Source organism: Pinus tabuliformis, chromosome J (assembly GCF_031772625.1).
Source record: "Pinus tabuliformis cultivar Carrire ecotype Pingquan chromosome J, CPIR1, whole genome shotgun sequence".
Taxonomy (NCBI): Eukaryota; Viridiplantae; Streptophyta; class Pinopsida; order Pinales; family Pinaceae; genus Pinus; species Pinus tabuliformis.
In genome coordinates, this window is record NC_142295.1 from 831237379 (window position 1) to 831260358 (window position 22980).

Here is a 22980-nt window from a genome sequence, read left to right on the forward strand (position 1 = left end):
ATGGCATTTGAAGCATTCAGTGAAGGTATTGGCTCCGATTCCAATTGTTGGAATTATTGAGAGGGGGGTGAATCAATATTTCTTTTACAATTGTTATCTTTATCCCAATTAAGATCACTTATAAACATAACACAAAATGTACAATAAACGAACAATTTATCTTATGAAAAATAACGAGGACTCCAATCCTCTTTTACAATAACAATCTATATAATTACTCTTATAATCTCTTTAGGGCTCCAACCCTTGATGAAGACTCCAATCTTCAGAGCAGGTTCCAACCTGATCTTCCACAAGGCTCCAACCTCTAGGGCTCCAACCCTATTTTCCACAAGGCTCCAACCTTGTCCTTACGAGGCTCTAACCTCTAGGGCTCCAACCCTCTGCTTCAATTCTTCAAGATGGGTACAAATATTGCTTCAGGGCTTCCAATATATTCTTCAACAAGTCCTGATGATACCTTCAAGATCGCCTTCAACAATGGTCCAAGATCTGCTTCATCAATTTGTCTAGTATGTGTCTCCACAACTCTTCATATCACCCAAATAGTCTTCTCCAAGGTTACTCCATGAGGGCTTCAACAATGCATCATGAGGTTAATAATGTCTCCAAGATCAACTTCTACAAGTCTTCAACAATGCTTCAAGGTGTCTTCAATAAGCTTCCCAAGATACTCTCCAAGGTCAAGTTGCTTCAACAAATCTTCAATAATGGTATCTTCAAAATGAGTTCAAAGGACGTCTTTAATGATCCTTCAACAAGTCTCTATAGTGCTCCAACAAGCCTTCAAACTATGCTTCAAGGAGGTCTTCAACAATGCTCAATGGTCATGTCTTTAAGGGTTGCTTAATACTGCTTCAATGTGCTCACAAATAGGCCCACAAATCTGCTCAAAATAATGTCTGCAAAACTTGCTCTCAAAACAAGCTTCTGCAACTAGGTTTTTCAACAAGCCTTCAAAAGCGGCTTTAAACGATCTTCAAAGGTGTACTCTAACAACTCTCCAACGTGCTTCAACTACACTGCTTCCTATGCCTTGTTGTAGCTTCTATAGTATTCAAAGATTCAGCACCAGGTCTTCTAGGTCTCCAACAATTGCTACAAGAGATATTTCAAACTCCTTTTAATTCTGCTCTAGCACAACTTCAAAATGTTTGTAAGTAAGCCCTCAAGTCTGCTCCAAAGTGGCCTAAGAATGGCTTGACAGGGGCAGCTACAAAGTGTTAGCAGAGATCCAAAAGACTTGCACAATTCTCGTCAACAAAAGGAGCTTAAAAGACCAAAATTCTTGCTCAAAGATCAACTTCCTTAGATGGTCAAAGTCTGCAACTTAGGATGGTCAAATTTGCAGCCTTCTCCGAACGGAGCCAAAATTTGCTACACAAGAATAGGTCCAAAAAACAATTTTATATGCACAAGTTCGAGATCTACTTCTTTGAGGTGGCTGAGGCCTGTTCACTGTAACAAGGCCAAAGTTTGAGATCTGTAGCAGGCCTTTCATAGGGCCGGCTTACAGGCCGAAGTGCAAGCTGAGCTCTCCACAGAAAATGCCTAAATATAGGCCCAAATTTGCTCCTCCGTGGTCTTCAACGAGGGTCCAGTCCAAGTTTGGCAACAACACTAGGCCAAGGTCTATACTAGGCTTCTGCAATCAATCTGAGGTAAACTAATATGCTGAGCTCTGTTGTATGCCAAGTTAATATGCCCAGATCACAAAAAGAAACTTTGTTTCAAAATACAAAGAACCCAAAACAAAAATGTATCTTAAGTGATCAACCTTCTTCAAATTTCGTCCTCTATTAAGCCTCTTCTGTTCTCGTCCTTGATTCTCTTATTCTTATCTTAGACCCAAGTTAGTGATGAATGATGCTCCCACTTGTTTAATATATAATGCTCTGTCAAGTGCGAAGGGGCACATGTGAGCCTACTCATGTAGGCTTGCCAATTTGTCATTCTTGACTTCAAAAAATTAATTCTCTTCAATGACCAAGAGTTATAGGGCATCTGAATACTCATTAGAAAACTCTTGGAACCCTCAACAAGCTGATGTAATTATTTTTCCAAGAAATGTTCTTTATTGTTGACAATTTTAATTCTCTTTGCCTCATATGAATGTTTTTCATGATAGCCCTATTTGAGGGTTTATTTGGCTTTTTGGCCTATACATCAGTTTGCAAGGGTTTTATTAATATACAAGATAATTGTCATCATATTGACATTCTTAGGGTTTCATCACATAGCTTGTACAATGTTAGGGCTTCCATATTTATCCATTGTCTTGCTAGGAAAACTTCCATGCTAGGGTTTCTTTCATGCTAGGGCTTCCAAGATAAGGGTTGCAGCATGTGTTCTTTTATTTATTAGGCTTAGGGCATCTTCTACAAGGCGAGGACATCATATAGAGCTAGGGCATCATCATCAACAATTTGGGGCTAGGGCAACATGTAGTCATCAAACATCAAGGTCTTGGCATCATATTGACAAGGCTTCATGTATTGCTATTTCATCATATTGCTTCATTAATGCATTTGGCACCCAGGGTTATTATCTTCAACAATGCTAGGGTTTGCACCTAGGGTTTTCCTAGGGCTTGCTTCAACAATGCACATAGGGTTTGTTATCATATTGACATCTATGACAACTTTACCAACACTAATAAAGTATACCCCATCCTCAGCTTTAGTAGAATGCTTTATGAATGGGTAGCTCATCAATGTAGACACCAAAGAGGATGGGGGAGAGAGGACATTTGTGTTTGACACCATCAATAGGACTATTGATACTTCAAGAAAGTTGTGGGGAAATTGTGCACCACTATCTCTGAGAGCTACATCACAAAATAGACAAGAAAGTTAGATACTCCAAGGGCATAGGCTACTCAAGAGTAAGTGTCCAATAACAATGTCTGCATTTTGGAAGTTGACAAAGTGGCAATAAGTCTTTGAGGACCTTTGTCTAGCCTCCTCAATAATAATACAAAGATTGAATATGTGCTCAACTGATTGGTAGGATCTCTTGAGCTTACTTTAGTCCTTGCTCTCCAACCATAACTCCGAAACTAGTTAGAAAGGTAAAGATCAAGAGTTGTGGCATACATTTTGGAGAACCAATGAACTCTATAATTGATTATTCATGTGTCGTAGTGGATGGTGGTAGTCCTGTATGTAATCTGCAACAATGTTTTAGTCATCTTTCTAAAAGTTTTTTGAGTTTATGTTGAAAAGGGGAAGATAATTGGACAATATTGGTTTCATTTTAAGGGGGTTATTGGAATATTAACACTCCACTAATATTTAGGAGTTGTAAATACTTGTATAAGAGTTTATTTATAAGCTAGTGACATGCGATGAAAGATAAGATAAGTGTCCCACGAATGACCTTAAAAGTGGTTTGACGAGACTAAAAGAGTACACCCAGTGTAATACAAAAAGTTGGAGTGTAGGAGAGCCAATAGCTACACTACTAGCAACAAGAAAAGATCTAACAACATAATTAAAAGATTGGCTCATAGAAAGCAAGAGACATAGACATGATCCCATAGAAACACACACACACACACACACACACACACACACACACACACATATAAAGTGATGCATGATGTGTGGTGTGGGAGATGTATATTTACAACATTAATGAAAAAATATATTCTTTATTTTCTATATCCACCATCATCTCTATGAATGAATGAACCTTAAATTCTTACAAGGCTTTCTTGCTTCCACCATGTTGTAGTGAACATGAAGATACTCTAAAATATGGATAAAATAACGATTGCAAGGAAATATTTCTATGCAATAGTGTTAGTTTTGAAAAGGTAGGGTTGTTAGATATTGAATTGAGCTTATAGATCTTGACAATCGATCCCATGAAGAATAGTATGCTTTCTTTTGTATTGTAGTTTTTAGTTGTACATTCCTTATCAAAGGAGATTCTTTCAAGAAGAAAGAAAGAGACAAAGATATGATATTGTGGTTGAACCACCATAACCACATGGGTATATCTGAAGTGAGCCATGATGTGTAATGTAGAAGATGTATCTTTGCAACATTAACGATCAAATCTATTTTTTATTGTCTCTCCACAATCATCTCTATGAATGCATGAACCACAATTTTTTACAATTCTTGCTCATTTCCACCATGTTGTAATGGACATGAAGGTACTCCAAAAGATGGATAAAATAACCATTGTGGAGAAATATTTCTATGAAGTAGTGTTAGTTTTGAAAGGTAGGGTAATTAGATATTGAAGTAAGCTTATAGATCATGAAAATCAATTTTACAAAGAATAGTATGTTTGCTTTGTATTGTACTTTCATTATTAAAGTAAATTCTTTCCAATGTCCACTTGACAATTCTAGTTTGCTAGTATCGATAAGTGGACATTAGTTGAGAAGAAAATTTTGACTACACATTGTTTGTGACATGGTTTTAATGGCCTAGAGTTAATGTCTTTCTTGATTTAATCATTACTAACATTTTTAGTATCTAGTTCTAAAGCAATGTAGATTGATGCTCATTTTAATTTTTTTTTGATTCCTCTAGTCGTTGTTATAATGATTAATTCTCTCACTACCTTTTCTTAGGTTTGCTAAGGCACGTGCAGCAAAAAGGAAAATGGTAACATCCAACTTACCTCTTGTAGCTTCAATGGCAAAGCGATTTCATGGGCAAGGGCTTTCACATGAGGAATTATGCCAGGTGGTGAATATATCATTACTAATATTCACATATATTTTTCTTAATTTATTTATTGTTGTTCACAATGGAGTTTTATATTGTTGTTTATTTGCAATGATGAGTGCCTTGGACTTTAGTAGCTAATTGCGTCGAGAGGTGCATTCTACAACCCAGTATTAGGGCGATGTGTAAGTATGTCCGTGTTCGACCTAAACAAAAATAAAATAATCATATAAATAAAAAACTAAAAATCCATTAATACAACAATTAGAATTCATTATTGAATTAATTGGATAATTTTTGCTAGAATTCACTAAACTTCTTCACACTTGCCCGATTTCCAAGTCTTCTTCGTGCTCGCTGAACTCTCTCCACTTCCATGATTATATACGAAGTTCAAAAATAGTGATTACCCAACTGTTTTGCATAAGCAATGATAACAAACAACAAAATCATCTCACATGGCTCTATGTTGTCCACGACTAATTTCTTCTAGATGATTGTGATGCCATTCGCTCCAATGTGGTATTGCCTCAGATACTTCGAAACCAGTGGGAACGTATAGTTGAGATTAATATTTACTTGTCTAGGCTACTCGAGGAGCTTCCAAAGAAAACGGATCTGTTGTTTGAACGCCAGATTGAAGACAAAGGCCGAATTTTTGGTGTAAATTGAGGATGACAGAGAGATGAAAAGGCGGTGCGAGGTGTTAATTTGTTGTGATCTATCAGCCATGATGTTACAAACATTCAATGATTGTATATGCTGAGCTCAGGTACAAATATGATTCGGTCTTTTAGATTCAACCTAAGTTGCACGATACGGGGAAACGAGTACGAGTTTCTGAAATGGGTACGGGTACAAAATGTGACCCCCCCAAATATTTAAGAAATATGTGCAATCATAAAGCATACATAATACATTCTAATTTATTACATTATGATTAAATTGTCCAATGTCAATGCATAAACTATAAGTCTCTAAATTTACATCACATTTACTCATGAATGACCACATAATGAAAATAGCAATATCCAAAATTAGCCACAAGAAATTTCTAATTTCTTGTCTCGTGCTTGATTGAGAGTCTCCTCTTGCATAGTCGAACGACCTTAGTGCTCTTGATTAAATACGAGTTCCATACCCTAGTACCCTAGGTTCTCTTGATTATTGGGAGCCCCCCCTGCATAGAGGGCTTGGTTCTTTTGATTAAATACAAGTTCCATACCCTAGTACATGACAAAATCCAATGGAGACATTGCAATCCCCCCAATCCTGAAGTCCTGAAAAACAGATAAGTTCGCTGGATTTTGAGTGAGATCTAAAATTCTACTTTCTCTATATGAAATTCAATGAGAGCGAAACTACTCTCAAACATCCTGAGTCATTTCATGGTAATGTTAAAAATTTAAGTAGAAGGATGAAAATGAAAGATAAAGGAGAATGTTACTTTTACTTCATACCATGTAACATTACCATGAACTGCATATCAACACTAGGGCCATAGGCTTGAATTTTAGGCTGCCTCACTCAATTTTTTTTGTTTCCGATCTTTTTGATATATTATAATATATATTAATATATCAGGATATATATTAGTATCATAAAATTAATATCCATATATATTATATATTAAGATAATAGGATAAAGAGTTAATATAATATAATATAATATAATATAATATAATGTATAAATATTAAGTTTCAAAATTATGGATATCAATATTATATTATATAATAAAGAGAAATGGAGTTGGAAGGGGAGAGGGGGGGGGAGTAAAATACATAGAGAGAAAAAGGTGGAGAGAGGGAGGGAGTTATAAGGGAGAGATGGAGAGAGAGTGAGGGAGAGAGGAGAGGGGGAGGAAAGAGAGAGAGATGGAGAGAAGGGGAAGAGAGAGAGAGGGAGAGGAAAAGGGAGGGAGGGATAGATAGATAGATATGGAGAGAGAGAGAGTGTGTGTATGTTTGGGGGGTAAGATAGAGAGACAAAGAAGGAGAGACAGAGGGAGATAGAGATATAGATGGGGGGGAGACGGAAGAATAGAAAGACACAGAGGGAGGGAGAGAGAGATAGATAGATATGGAGATAAATAGCATGTGTGCTTTTGGGGGTGAGATAGAGAGACAAAGAAAAGAGATGGAGGGAGATATAGATATAGACAGTGGGGGGAGAGAGGAAAGAAGAGAGAGACAAAGAGAGGGAGGGATACCGACTCTTTCATCTTATGAATATTTTGGTTTTTCATTGAAAAAGATGCATTGATTTCAGTGTAGATGTTAATTCCTAATCCCATTTGTATGGAGAGTGAGTGAGGGAGGAAGAAAGACATAGAGAGAGAAATGTGGAGAGATATGGAGATACAAGGGAGAGATGGAGAGAGAGTGAGGGAGAGAGGAGAGAGAGGGGGGGGGGAAGAGATAGATAGACATGGAGAGAGAGTGTGTATGTTTGGGGGTTGAGATAGAGAGACAAAGGGAGATAGTGATATAGATGGAGGGGGGAGAGAGGGAAGAAGAGAGAGACAAAGAGGGGGGAGGGAGAGATAGATAGATATGGAGAGAGAGAGTGTGTATGTTTGTGGGGGTGATGTTAATTTTTTTTCTAAGGGATATATTGTTCTTTGCTATAGATAATTGCATTTTAAAATTTTTCATCATTTACATGTCGCATTCACCCCATAACATCTTAACATCACTAGCAATTATGTAGAAAGAACAATAATGCAGCGGAACAATAAACAACAATAGAAGAAAAACATGCACAAATAGAGACACCATGATTTAGGTTAGAGACCAGGGAGAACCCCGCAAGGGGGAAAACCCATCCAGATTCTTCTTCTATTAGATATTCATCAATTGTTCAGCTGAGATATAAAGTACATAATGAGACATCATCAATCATATCAGGTCACCTAGGGCCAATCCAAGCCAGTTCACAACTATGTTTATGAAATGAACGAGACGAATCCAAGAGAGTTTCTATCATATCACTGTATCATTCATGTCACTGCATAAGGTGTCATCAATATCACTATATCATAAGAGCAAGACTCTTGTCACATGTACCATTGTTGTTGTCACAACCATCAAGGTCACTATCAATGTTATAGGAAGATTCCTGCCATGCCTTTACGTCAAGATTAGATCACAGTCATACTGTGATGTCATATCAAAATTACTACCATGTAAGCCATATAGAGGTTACTGCCATATCTAACATATTGAGGTCTCTGTCATATAATCAAGGTTACAGCAAACAAGAGTAATTCATCAGTATTATCAATTGTCATCTTCAACAATATATTGCCATCAAAAGTTATGGTCATCATAGATATGGTTATTGTCATCAAATGGGAGTGAGGCCATTGTCAAGTGTCATTACTGATATTTAAGGTCACTACTGTTATTCAAAGTTCACTCCCTTATTACTGCTATATTATTGCTCTTCTAAGTTCACTGCCATATTTATCAAGATTGGTGTCACCCCAAGTATCAATGTGACACATCATATCTTGTTTGTTATCAGTCTATCTATCTATCTATATATATATATAAGCCATAGACATATGCAAACCAAAAAATCATGCGAGTTATAGAATAATACAAGCCACACACAAGAATGAATGCGTGCTACAGAAATCATGAAGCAAGCAATTATAGAAATGCGAACCATCATAAAGTAGATGCTATTTAACACATGCAAACTGTCATAATATTGTGATGCAAGCCATTCTAAGTTGATGTCACTCAAAATATGTGTCACTTCAATATACCATAGAGAATAAGCAAACATGTATAGGATGAGTAACTGCAATATATATCTGTGCAACTGAAAGAGCCACTGTAATGTGGATCTGAACATCAGAGAATGATTATTGTAATGCGGATCCGATCCTCAGAAAAGAGTCATATGAATCACAGAAAGCGAGCTTCAGGTAGAGTAATGTGAGCCACAAAAATAGGTTAATGCGAGGCACATAGAAAGACTAATATGAGCCATAGAGAAAGATTAATACCATTCACCTTGATTTAACCCTGCATAAGAATAGATAGCTTGTTCATCCTCCTCCACTTCAGATCATCTTCTATAAGTCTCGACTACCTCAGAGAAAAGGGTGCCTCAAAAATCCGAGATTTTTTCATGTATTGAATGGAGCAGGACGACTGGGTATACATAATGGTTCCAATGTGCGGAAGAACATGATGCTTGGAGGCAAACCAACATGAGCCTATTATGAAGCCGACTTGAGATCCTTTGTAGGGAAATTCGATTTGCAAATTTTTTCTCTTAATAATATTTAAATTTATTTTGATAATAGCTTGCCCAATGTGAAATTTGCCCAAATAATTTTGTTATCAAATAAGTGCCATGGTCATATTAATTATGATATCCTTTCTTCCAATTGATTTTAACTTTGGGCTTCTTTTGGGGCTATGGGGAAATACGTCCCATAACTGCCCAAATTTCAACATGTCAGATAGAGAAACAAAGAAGGAGAGATGAGGGAGATATAGATGTAGATGGTGGTGGGAGAGAGACGGAAGAAGAGAGAGACATACTCTTTCATCTTATGAATATTTTGGTTTTTCATTGAAATGGATGCAGTGATTTTAGTGTAGACGGTGATTCCTAATCCTATTTGATTAATTGTACAGGATGCATTTTTTAAGTGTAGTTGTTGATTTCTAATCATATTTGATTGCTTGCACTAGATGTATGATTTCAGTGTAGTTGTTGAGAGAGAGATAGAGAAGGGGAAGAGAGAGGGAGGGAGAGAGATAGATAGATATGGGGAGAGAGTGTGTATGTTTGGGGGGTGAGATAGAGAGACAAAGGAGAGACAGAGGGAGATAGAGATATAGATGGAGTAGGGAGAGAGGTGTTGTCGCCCGAATTGTACTTCAAATGCGACGACGACTCAGGGCTGGGTGATCCAGGTGGATGTTGGTGGCCACCCACCTATCCCACTTGGACCCCGACAATTGTCTCTTTCAATTTTTCATTTTCCTTAATTGTAGCACAATTTACTATTTTTGGCAGTTTTTCGGGTCCTGAACTTCCGGAGCCATTTTGAGGCCCTAAATGACGTTTTTGGGGAAAACCAGGAGCAACATGGGTTAGAGACTGATGTTGCTCCCTTAAAAGTTGTAGTCCTCGGATAGATCTTTCTAACGAGGTATTATGTGCGTCAAACGGAGATCGTATGCCAAAGTTACGATCCCGGGAAGTTGATGTACCAATTTATCCAAACGAGGCTCACAGTTTGGCGTTTCATCTCCTAGGGTTAGGTTTTTGGATGTTTAGGGTTTTCCATTGTTTCTCAACAATAAATAGGCCTTCGAGCCTCATTGTAACACAGTTCAGAGGGATGTAGCCGCTACATCTCTTCTCAGAGATAAACTACCATCGCCCTAGCTGGTTTATTCCCATTTCTGTTTGTAAGCATATTTCAGAGATAAACTAACATCGCCCTAGCTGGTTTATTCCCATTTCTGTTTGTAAGCATATTTCAGTATTTTACATTAATGAATTGAAGTATTATTTCTGCTGCATCTCTGTATTTATGGTTATATCTGTAATTTGTTGCATTCCTGTTTAAATCTGGATTAGTGGTATCAGAGGGGTCTGCTCTTTCTCTATTTTTCTTTGCATGTCCCCAACGAGGTCGGGATACAAGAAGTTAGGGCTTGAACTAGTCGAACCTTTGCAAGACTAGCCTCGCAAATCCTGACGACCTCCCATGGCGGATGAAAAGAAAGACGAGGGGCCAAGAGATCCTATCAAAATCTTGCTCGAAGAAGCCCTTGAGCGACAATGGAACGTGATGATGGAAAACTTTACCTAGATCCTTCAACGGCTACCCAGGGGCGACGCATCTGCTTCCAACAGCTACTCTGGAAACGCCACACCCTTTAAGGTACAAGTTAACTTTAAAATCCCCATATTCGAGGGTCAGATAGACGTAGATGCCGTAGATAAATGGTTAAATCTGCTAGACGGTTATTTTTCTGTTCATGATTTTTCCAGTCGGGAAAAGATCACTTTTGCACTTCTCAAAGTAGCCCCCCATGTCAAGGACTGGTGGGAAACCTATTGCGAGCAGAAGGATGAGAGTACGACCTCACTGTTTTCAGCCACACCCACTTGGAATTTGTTCCAGGATGCCATTAAGGAGCAGTACTACCCTGTCAAAAGCTATGAGGATAAATACATAAAGTGGACCACGCTGCGACAGGGAAGGGACCAAGATGTGCCAGAGTTAACAAATAATTTTCATACTCTTCGCACAAAGTTGGGTATCAAGGATTTTGAGCTGCATTTGGTACTCAAATACCGTGGCTGCCTACACAGGTACATCCAGGACGAGATGGAGTTCCTGGACATCTCCTCGCTCAGCACGACGTACTGATACACTGTCAAAATCAAGCAGAAGTTTAAACAAAAGAAGCGAGACTTTGGATCTGCGAATCTAAAACAAGGGAAAGGCGTCCCCAAACCGCAGCACCAAGGACAAAGCCAAGACGGTGTGACCCAAGAAAACTCGTCGAAGCTGCAAGAAAAGAACAACACCACAAAGTCAAAGAAGGACACAGGAAAGTGGTGTGAGTTCCATACGAGCGCCACGCACAACAGAAGTGAGTGTCGAACCAAGCAGTCGCTGGTGGCATAGGAGGGGGAGCGTCTTTTCCGCTCACAAATTTGGGTGAAGGGTTCGCCGCTGCAATTCATTATCGACAGTGGCAGCCAAAAGAACCTCATTTCAGCAGAGGTTGTGAAGCGGCTGGGACTACCAACAATACCACACCCGCAACCGTCCAGCATCAGGTGGCTTCACCAAGGACGAGACCTCTGAGTCCGCCAGCAGTGCCACCTTCCCTACAGCATCAAGCCCTCCATAGATGAGGTATTGTGTGATGTTACACTGCTTGATGTTTGTGATGTATTATTAGGCCAACAATACTTGTGGAAGCGACATGCTGTGTATGAGTCAAGGGCTCGCATTGTTATTATTTCTTTGTGTAATACATTATACAGGATACCGGAGGTATCCCCACCTACCGCCACTTCTTTGATCTCTACTAAGAAAGGCAGTAAGATCATCTCCCAGACTAGGAAATTTATTTTGTCTGGTTTGCCCTCAAAGTAAAGGGAAGATCGTAGCCACATCCATGGTCCCCGGAAAGGGTTCCTCCACGCAGCAAAAGCAGGTGGATACGGTCATGAAAGGATACAGGGACATCTTCTCCTCACCCACAGGGGTACCATTGCACTATCAGGTCAAGCATTCATTCAATCTGACTCCTAGAGCACCTTTACCCAATGGGTCGATATATCACCACTCCATTCTGGAAAATGCCAAGTACAAGCAGCGATATGATCAACATCAGGTACCACACAAGTTTCAAGTGGGCGACAAAGTCTGGTTCCATCTGCAGAAAGAATGCCTTACAAGAGCCCATCGGAAGCTCATACCACTCCAATATGGTCCTTACACCATTACCAAGGCTATGGGAAACAATGCTTTGGAGCACAACATTCCTCCATTGCTTGGCTTGCACCAAGTGTTCAATGTGGATTACCCTCGACCATGCTTCCCACCATTACTAGACACATCAGAGATTGCAGAACAGCTCACCAGGGACCAAGTTCAGCAAAAGTTTCCTCATCTCATGGAGGAACTCAATGCAATGGGGATCATTGCTTCCTAAGGGGGGAGGATTGATCTAGGTGGATGTTGGTGGCCATCCACTTATCCCACTTGGACCCCCACAACTATCTCTTTCAGTGTTTCAGTTTCCTTAATTGTAACACAATTTACTATTTTTGGCAGTTTTTCGGGTCCTGAACTTCCGGAGCCGTTTTGAGGCCCTAAACGACGTTTTTTGGGAAAACCGAGAGCAACATGGGTCATCGACCAATGTTGCTCACTCAAAAGTTGTAGTCCTCGGATAGATCTTTCTAACGAGGTATTGTGCGTGTCAAACGGAGATCGTATGCCAAAGTTACGACCCCGGGAAGTTGATGTACCAATTTACCCAAATGGGGCCCATAGTTTGGTGTTTCATCTCCTAGGGTTAGGTTTTTGGATGTTTAGGGTTTTCCATTGTTTCTCAACAATAAATAGGCCTTCGAGCCTCATTGTAACACAGTTCAGAGGCATGTAGCCGTCACATCTCTTCTCAGAGATAAGCTACCATCGCCCTAGCTGGTTTATTTCCATTTTTGTTTGTTAGCATATTTTAGTATTTTACATTAATGAATTGAAGTATTATTTCCACTGCATCTTTGTATTTATGGTTATATATGTGATTTGTTGCATTCCTATTTAAATCTGGATCACGGGAGCTGTCACTCTGATCCCTGCCCTCTCCATTCTAGTTGTCTCCCTGCAACAAGCTATGGGGGTAGTCCCTATGAAATGTGAAGATTAAAGACTTGTTGGCAACCAAAAGTTCGGGAGACACAATTGAATGGCCTAGCACTTGGTTGAATTAGCAAGTTCTTTAAAGATTAGATTAGATTTATCTTGAAAGACTAGTACCTTAGATGGAGTCAAATACTTGCTTTTACAATTTATTACCAAGTATCCGGATGAACAGTTGTTGCATAGAGGATGCTTCACTATCCTAAATGAGATGCAAATCCTACAATCTAGGTGAGATGCAAAATCTTGGTAAATTTAAGATTATATGCCTATTCTAAGTGTGTCCTCTTTCTTAACTATTTTGAAGCTAGTTTCTAGAGTAGGTTGTGAGAGAGAAGGCAAGGGGAAGCATGCTAGGGCTTGGTTAATGATACCTCCCATTAGGTTCTAACCACCTGATGCCTCCGACACTAAAGAGACTGTGGCTCTGACGACTGCAAGGTCACTGTGTTAAACACTAAAGAGGTGCTAGGCTCCTCAAGCTAGATGAGAAAGGTGGTCCTATTCTCTATCGACCAAGCTTAAGCTTGGAAATAAATTAATAAATGCAAGATTCTAATCCTAGTATGCAAGTACAAGGGATGGGTGAGTGCTCTTAAGGTGAGATCACTTAATTACTTGAGTACTTTATTACAAATGATCTTTGATTATGACAATAGAGTACGTGGACAATATATGAATCATAATCCAAACCACAAGAGAGAGTGCTCAAATTTAACGGTGCTAGAAGATGTAGCCAATATATCCAACGGACAATTGCTTAACTGATCAAATCAACAACCAGATTCTCTTATTATGCTTATGATTAAACTTGATTATGAAGTCCACAAGAGATATCCAATTTGACAATGAGCAATAAATCAACTTAACCAATGACCATAATAGTAATGAAAAGCTACGAGCATTAATCCATAATGTCACTTAGTAATGAAAAGTTGTGAGCATTAATCCAAATAACTGCAAACAAAATTTTATCCACGAATTTGCTACCAAAATGTTGGATGTTGGGCCTGGAGGATTAATGGAGGCTAGATCTTGCCTTCCTAGGCCTAGATCTGCCTCAAAACCCTAACAAAATCGCTTGATCAACTTGAAATTCACTTGCAAAAATAAATCAAAGAATGCCCAAAACCCCAAATATATATACAAAATATATAACCCAAAAGTAAAACCCCAAGTACTGCAAAACAAATGAGTTAGAAATAATTTACAAATTTATTTTACAAATTATTTACAAATGTACAATGCTTGCAAATTAAAAATTTTGGAGAAATATTTTTTGAGTAATAGTAGTGGATGAATATATTTTTCGAAAAATTTGAATATTGGCCAAAAACCCTCCTGCAAAATCAAAATACCATACAGAAATCTTAGAGCCCAAACATAGTCGGCTCTTCCCCACAGTCTGTGAACTTGGAGCCCAAGGGCTAGTGTACTTGCAAATCTCTATAATTTTTCTCAAGTAGAACTGTTAGATCATATGGTGAATCAGATCACCTAAGATAAAAAAAAACTACCAATAAAAAGCTCGCCATTGACAAATGAAATAACAAGTTCATAAAATTTTAGCACAATATAGGAAAGCACATAACTAACACGTACCACAGATCAATGGAAGAAAAACACCATGAACTGAACCCCAAAGTCTTTCTATTATGATATAGAAATGTTCCCAGTAGAGCAATGGCTCAATACCAGCTTTACAAAATTTTTACATCATCCAAAGATATCACATAGAAGCAAAATGACTTCTATTTATAGAGAAATCCCTCCAAGTGGAAAATAACGGCTAGTTGGTTTGATCCCCGTCAAAATAATCTCGATCATTGAAAATAGCTTGATGATCTTTTAATCTCCACCGTCGAAATTTTAATTTTGAGGAAAAATTGGAATTTTTCTTAAAACCCACTTTTAATTAATCCAAAAAATAATGTTTTTTGGATTAATTTCGTGAAAAATTTGACTTTGATTTAACCACCAAGGTCCAAGGGCTCAATTTTTCTTAAAATATTCATTTTAGTCTTGGTGGGGGACCTCAAAAAATTAGCTTTTCTTTGACCTACAAATTTCTGATTATTTTCTACTTGGAGAGATTAATTTCTCTATAATTATTTTTGACTTAATTAATTAATTTTTTGGCTTAGGATTTTTATCTAATTTAGGCAGAAAAATTAATTAATTGACACTAGAGGGGGTTACTAATTTTTCCACCCTCAAATATTTCAGCGATGGTGTCCAAGTATGAAGGACCATGCACTAAAATATTTTTACGTGAAGATATTACAATTAATTCAACCCTCAAAGGGGGAATACACCTTTACATATAGACCCTCATGACATTATCCAATTCTATGACACAATATGATCTAGTATAGACCAAGTCGTTTGTAATAAAATAATTTAGCCAAATGTACTTAAATTATTCCCAAACACACTTTTACAAAGGATCGATATAACACTAGGACTCACCTAAGACCTTGTTAAGGAATTCCACCCTAGCTTTGGGGTTTAAGATGGAAGATAAACTATGTCGATTATCATTGTTTAGAAACACACACAATTCAGAGAGGTTAAAAAACTTCCAAGGATGAAATTCTTTGCCAAAATCAGATGCTTACTTAGGTGTTGTTACATAAATAAATGGTCATACAGGCATCATTTACAATATAATTTGCAGAAATTGGGTTTACAATGATAAAACTATGCTGGTTGGTGACTTTGAATTTTGAAAAAAATTCATGTCTTCACATTCTGCTTGCTTGGACTGTTGACAAAGTGTGGTCAACATTTGGCTCCATATGGGGGCACGTTGCTTCGTTGAAGGAATGTGAGAATCTAGGATCCTATATCCAAGAAAACAAAAGTCCATCAATTAGATATCCATTCAAAACCCAAATCATCATGCATATATAGAACATCTGCTGGAATACATCAAATATATAAAGGTATAAAATTTAAATGCAAGAAAGAAATACTAACTAATGACATAAATGAAATCCTAACTAAGAGTGTAGGGTTAGAAATACAATACAGAAGATGCCCTATGGCATCAGATGTCATCCCTGTGGCACAATCTAGAACATTTGTTTGCATACAGGTAAGTCAATAGGTTGTTTGTCAGATGTCCCTTGTTGAATCTTGACCCTTTTTGGTTGATGTGAACTTTCATCATTGCGCTGCATATCCTTGTCAAAATCAAGCCTTTTTCTTTTCTTGCTTGGAAGATGAGATGAAGAAAAATGATATATAGGTTGGAAGAACTCAGTGACCACTGCATTATGTTCTAAAGGATGACCTTGTGGTTCAATCTCTTGATCATCGTCTGGCCTCTTTGGATTTTCAACATGGTATCTTCTTTCAACTTCCCTATATAACCTAACCATACCACCTGTTGTTGCGGGAATAGTAGCATATGATAAGTCCATCTGAATACATCCACCCAAGTCAGCTGCAAACTTTCTTGACAAGAGCATTCCCCATACATCCGACACATCAATGATTGCTATATCCATGGTGATGATTTTATATGGATAATTTGTTAAGGCAACTTGCAAATCTTTAACCACATCGAGGACCTCGATTTTCTTAGAATCCATAGAGAAAATGTTGTATTCTCAGATTCAATTGATCCATAACTTTCTTAGTCATGACATTGGTTGAAGCCTCAGAATCCAACATACAATTGTGAAGCAAGCGGTCATTAACTTCCAAAGTAAGGAAGAAAGGTTGATTATCTTCATTAGTCATATAATAATTTAGATCCTTTAACTTAATTTCTTCATCTTTTGGATGCGTATCAGTCTTATCCTATTGAGCCATGCCTAGAGCTTTGAAGAATGCTGCTCTTTGAGAAGGAATCTTTAGAAGTTCTAGCACTGGGACAAAAATCTTAACACTATTTATCCATGTGGCCCAATCAATTTTCAATCCTGATTGATAACTTTTAGATGCAATCTATTTATTCTGATTCTGATCCTTGCCTTTCTTTTGATAAGTATAACCTTTGCTTCTAGCAATTTCCAGAATCTGTTCTTGAGATGGAGTTTCACCATACATCTGTGTGATAGGATCTTTTTCATCACTGAAGTTATTGATGGTGAAAGATGAAGGGATCATGTCCATGCAACGACCTTCCTTTGAAGCATTAACATTATTTATCTGCTCACTAGTTCCTTCTGCAAGTAGCTTTCTAGCAAGAGCACATGAACTTTCCTCATGAAAACTTTCACAAGGTCTACAAAATGGAATAGGTTGATCAACAACATTAGTGGACTCAAGCGGAGTAGAAGGCCTTTGATCATTTGGAGGATTTCTTCTTGGCCATGGATTATTGTTACCTTGATTGTTATTATTATTTCTAGGCTGGACATTCTGAGCTTGATTTCGTTCCATTTGGATTAGCCTAGATTGCATGGCACTCATTTCTCTAGCATGCTCAACTCTCATTTCCTTAATAATTTGAGTGAGTTCCTTAATTGGGTCATGCTCTACCTCCTTTATTTATTTTCCTTTAGGTTTGATTGGACCTCGTTCAAAACCAAGAATTTTTGACTTACCAGACGCTTTCTTATCCTTTTCTAACTCTTCAGCTATAGCTTGAGTAAAAGCCAAATCAGTTGGTTTTGGACGTCTTATTTCATAAGATGTCTCAACACAAAATGCTTCAAGATATTGTTCTAATAAAGACTTGTCTGGAGGTTTATAATCTTGAGTCATTTCTTTGATGATACCATTGAATCTCTGATTAAATTCTTCAACCGTTTCATTGTCATTCTTCTTTATTCTATTGATGGCTTTAAATAGATATCTTCCTTCCCTTTTGTCCCCGTATTTTCCCCTAAATGCATTTAGGAGCGCTTGCAAAGAATCAAAGGAGTTATAAGGCTTGTTTAAGTACCACTATTGTGCATCATCTTCTAATGAAAGGACAAAGAGATTCATCTCAAGATCTTCATGATTGAGGGCAACGACATGAGCATGTTTTAGCATAAAAGCTGTGAACTTCCTGATATGAGCATTGCATTGTTCCCTTGAAATCTAGGTATCTTATCCAAACTGACATCTAGAAGATTATGAGGCTTCCCTGTTGATTTGGGGTAGCATCGGATGTGCTCTAGCCACGAAAATTGGTGGAGAGGCTAAGGCACATAAGATCTCCAATACCCAGAAAAGGTTTGAATTAATATAAAACTGTGTTAGAATGGTCCAAAAGTCATGGATCAAGCCAGTTCTAATCTTAGTCGTTGATTAGGGACTTAATCTCGGCCGTTGAATTGTCAATGAGAAAAGTATAAGAGGAGGCTTGAGGGTCACTTGGAGAACACACCAGAGTGATCAGTCATTCTATTCTCTAGAGCGGGGTTTGCTAAGAGAGATAGAATCAGTGATCGAAGAGCAGCTGAGGGGCATTGAGTATAGAGAGACAGAGAGGCAGAGATAGTGTCGGGAGAGCAACAGAGCAGCGAGAGAGAGTGACGCAGGAGCAGCCAGTGCTCACGTAGGGCCACGTAGAGGCAACTAAGTGTTGCGCAGAGCACCAGAGAGGCCAGCGTAGCTGACGCAAAGGCTTAGAGAGCTGACGCAGGGCCTCCTGGGGTTGACGCAGGCTAAGATAGGCTGATGCATTCCAGATTGGGCAGACGCTGGGGTTTTTGGGGCAGATTGGTGCTGAGTAGCTACCGGAAGGATTATCCGGGGTTTCATCCAGTAGATTTGTCAGAAATGGAGAGGTATTACTGCTAAGGAAATTCTCTGTTGGGTAGGCCAGTTTCAACACCCAGATTGTACTTTGATATTTTTAATAAGAAAACCCTCAGATAGCTGCACCAGTTTTCCCACATTGGGTTTTTCCGGGAACATTAGTCAAAAAATAATGGTGTCATAAGGTGTGTTTGTTTCTGTTTCTTTTAGTTGTTGATCTGTAATATCTTGAGCATGCACTAGTGTTTATTTTCAGTATTTACATTGTAAATAACTTGTTAAGGAAAATAACAAGTAGGTAGGAATAAATCAGATAAAGTGCATGGAGGGTTTCTAACTAAGTAAACTTAGAAACTTCAACATTCCCCTGGATATTCGCAAAGTTGCAAGGCCTATAGAAATCCATGAAGTCCTAATTGATGGGATCAGGAAAAAACCAGTGGATATCAGGGAGGGCTTCGTGTCCGAGAAAGATTAAGTGCTTACTAGAATGTAATTTGTTTACCTGAGCTCTTAAATCCTTTTTAGGATCGGGAGCAGGGTTAACCAAAATACCAGGATTTCGTCTATTATAAGCTGGCTATCCAAACAAGTATCTGACAAAAGTAATTCGAGAGAAAATTCTCTCACTCCACAAGCAATCCTGACACTAGTTCCTTTGTTAAATTATGCAACTATGATCAAATTCCACTTGGACAACTCATTTGATAGAGATGATCATTGCATTGAATTCCACTTTTCGAGAGCACCAAAATCGACCTAAAGATCACTCAAATCGGATAAGAGAAAGTGTACTTATGAAGGAGAGCCCACATATGCACATTTGGACAAGGTCAGCCCCAAAGCTAATTGGACACCCATGGAAGCCTATAAATACAAGTGACCTCAAGCTCATTTGGACATCACCAAACATCTTCTTCTATTCTTCATTGATTGGTTCGCACAAGTCTAAGATTGGGACGACAAAAGAAATTCACAAAGGTCCGAGGTTCGCATCTGTTTTAGGGTTTTGGGTTATAGTTGTTGGCTTGCCACAGGATAGATTTGGCCACAGTCAAAGGCATCACAAGCTCAAGGGAGCGATTGGAAACCTTCTGTCGCACACACAACTCCTCATCCATGTGCCCAAGAAGTTTGACTGAGTTTTGACCATTGATCGTAGCTGACCGCAATTGACCGCAGACAGGAAAGTTGTCTATGATATATCTTGATGCTGGAATCATATTTCTGAATGTGATTGGGTTATTAGATGATATTGTATTAAGCTCATTGTACTCTCTGCTGAACATTTTATGACAATCTAATAAAAGAAGATTTTTCAAAGGGTTTTCCCCCTAGTGGGGTTTTTCCCTGGTCCTTGACCAAATCCAGTGTCTCTTGTTGATGTGTTGATTGTCTCCTTTGTCATTGCATTTATTGTTCTATCTTCAATTACTTTTGATGAATGGAAAGACTAATTGTATTTGGAAAGATTGAATTGGGCTAAATTAATTGATACAACATAGAACAATTTGAAAAATTAACATTGTATCAAAGCTAAGGTGAAGGACAAGCCCTAAAGGAGAGAAGTGTTGAAGCAATCATCTTTGGAAAGTTGAAGGATCTAATCTATTCAAGTCAAGATGTGTTCCTTCTTCTAGGAAAATGAAAAGTTGGGTGACTCAAGAATAAGCACAAGAAAGGTGAGTTAAAGGCAAAGAAAATTATAATCAAGGATGGGATGATATCAAGAGGAAGGATTCAAAAGCATGAAGAAGGAGAACCTGCTGCATTCGTCACACAAAATAAGAAGAAGAAAGGAAAAGAAGGTCCATCAAGAAAGCCTCCACCTCGAGATACAAAAGAAGGAATGATAGAACATCATCTCACATTGAATGCTACAATTGTCACAAGAAGGGTCATTATGCTTGAGATTTCCCCGAGAAGAACAATGTTCCATGCTACAACACTAGAAACAACATAAGGTTTGATGATCGAAGAAAAAGAGATGACCAAAGGAATGATCACAATGGAAGAGATGAAAGAAGAAGAAGAGATGCTCCAAGTGACCATGAAGAAGATCGTCGTCCTCAAAAGAAGTCAAGATACTCCAGGTATGAAAGTAATGTTGGCAAACAATTTGAATATATTCTTATTTCCACTCTTACTAGTTCCTCTCCTCCGGATTCGTGGGATAGTTGGTTGGTTGATAGTGGGGCCACTCATCACTTCTTTGGTTATAAGGAAGTTCTTTCTAATTTGGTGGAGAGGGAGTCAAATTTGAAAATCGTTCTTGGAGACAACTCTACTTATCTCGTTAAAGGTTTTGGGTCCGTCAAATTTCATTTGAATTTGGGAGAATCTACTTTGCTCCACGATGTGATGTATGTGCCAGGGTTAAAGATGAATTTGGTATCAATATCCGATTTGGAAGACAAAGGGATGAAGGTTGCCTTCATCAGGGGAAGGGTTCTTACTTAGCCTGTTGGATCACCTATGAGAGATGCATTCACATTAGGAACAGGGTTACTGGAAGACCACTTCTAGCATTGGTCCATGATACTAATCATTTGAGCGAGCTATGGCACCAAAGATTGGCCCATCTACATTATGATGCTCTTCTGAAATTGGAGAAATTGGTCTCAGGGATTCCCAAGGTTCAAGCCCAACATGATGGAGTATGTCCAAGATGTGCTAGTGGGAAGAAGATAAGGGGACATTCCCCTCCAGTGAGAACAAGACAAATGACATCCTCCATCTCATTCATTCTGACTTGGGTGGTCCAATGCCTATACACTCTCTTGGTGGCCATCTCTATTATATCACCTTCATTGATGACTTTTCAAGAAAGACGTGGATATATTATTTGAAGCACAAGGATGAAGCCTTCGAAATGTTCAAGGAATTCAAAGCTTTGATCGAAAATCAAACAGGGAAGAAAATCAAGATATTCAGGTCTGAAAATGGTGGAGAGTACACTTCGAATGAATTCATTGATTTTTGCAAGAAGGAAGGTATCAAGAAGGAAACGATTGTGCCCTATACTCTCAAACAAAATGGAGTAGTTGAAAGGAAGAATAGGTCTATTGTAGAAGTTGCTCATGCCATGCTCCATGATCAAAAGTTGTCGAAGTTTCTTTGGGGAGAAGCAACAAATGCTGCCATATATGTTCAAAACAAGGTGCCTCATCAAGCATTGGACAACAAGATCCCTGAATAAGTGTTCATAGGTGTCAAGCCCGATGTTAGTTATCTTCGTATCTTTGGCTGCCCCATATACTTTCATGTGCCGAAGGACAAAAGAAACAAGCTAGAAGCCACGGGAAGAAAAGGTACGTTTGTTGGATATTGTGAAAATTCTAAGGCATTTAGAATATATATTCCTGGTCAAAGGAAGGTTGAGATTAGCAAGGATATAACTTTCGATGAAGATGCTACCTTTGGAAAAGCAAGGGACCTTCCTCCGCCTCCTCCTCCTAAGAAAAATATGGATATTTTGGATGGTCCTTCTATGCCAGAATTTGAGACGAATATTGTTGATGATCCCATGGAGCCAATGGATCCCTTAGATCCTCTTGCCAGGAAGAGGCCACTTTGGCTTTGAGACACATTACAGGATGATGAGAGACGACCTCATGTTCGAAGCTCATTTAGAGAAAGGAAAAAGCCATGCATGTATCAGGGATATGTTGCAGCCATGAGCACTATGATTCAAGCCAAACCTCCCACATTCGAAGAAGTTGTAAAAGAACAAGTTTGGAAAGATGCTATGGTCGAAGAATATGAATCGATTATGAAGAATGATGTATGGGATGTTGTGCCAAGACCGAAGGGGAAATCTGTGGTGACTTCGAAGTGGCTATTCAAGATCAAGCATGGAGTTGATGGTAGCATTGAGAAATACTAGGCAAAGTTCGTGGCCGTAGGATTCTCCCAGAAAGAGGGAGAAGATTATGATGATATATTTGCACTTGTGGCTCGATATACAACCATTCGTTGGATAGTTGCCCTTGCTGCAAGTCAAGGTTGGAATCTTCAGCAGATGGATGTAAAGACAACATTCCTCCATGGTATGTTATAGGGAGAAGTGTACGTTGAGCAACCACAAGGATTTGAAGTAGAGGACCGAAGGACACTTGTTTGTAGATTGAAGAAGGCATTGTATGGTTTGAAGCAAGCCCCTAGAGCAT

The 22980-nt window shown here is 38.5% G+C and overlaps 1 protein-coding gene across 2 annotated transcripts in view; it reads left to right on the plus strand.

Annotated features, from left to right (window-relative positions):
• The window catches only part of LOC149229280 (uncharacterized), a 350336-nt gene that overhangs the window by 130181 nt on the left and 197175 nt on the right, over nt 1-22980 (plus strand). For both annotated transcript variants that reach the window (XM_089375808.1, XM_089375807.1), the window contains one exon: nt 4589-4703. In XM_089375808.1, the coding sequence (XP_089231934.1) occupies nt 4589-4703 (115 nt within the window). The remainder of the gene's footprint in view (nt 1-4588; nt 4704-22980) is intronic.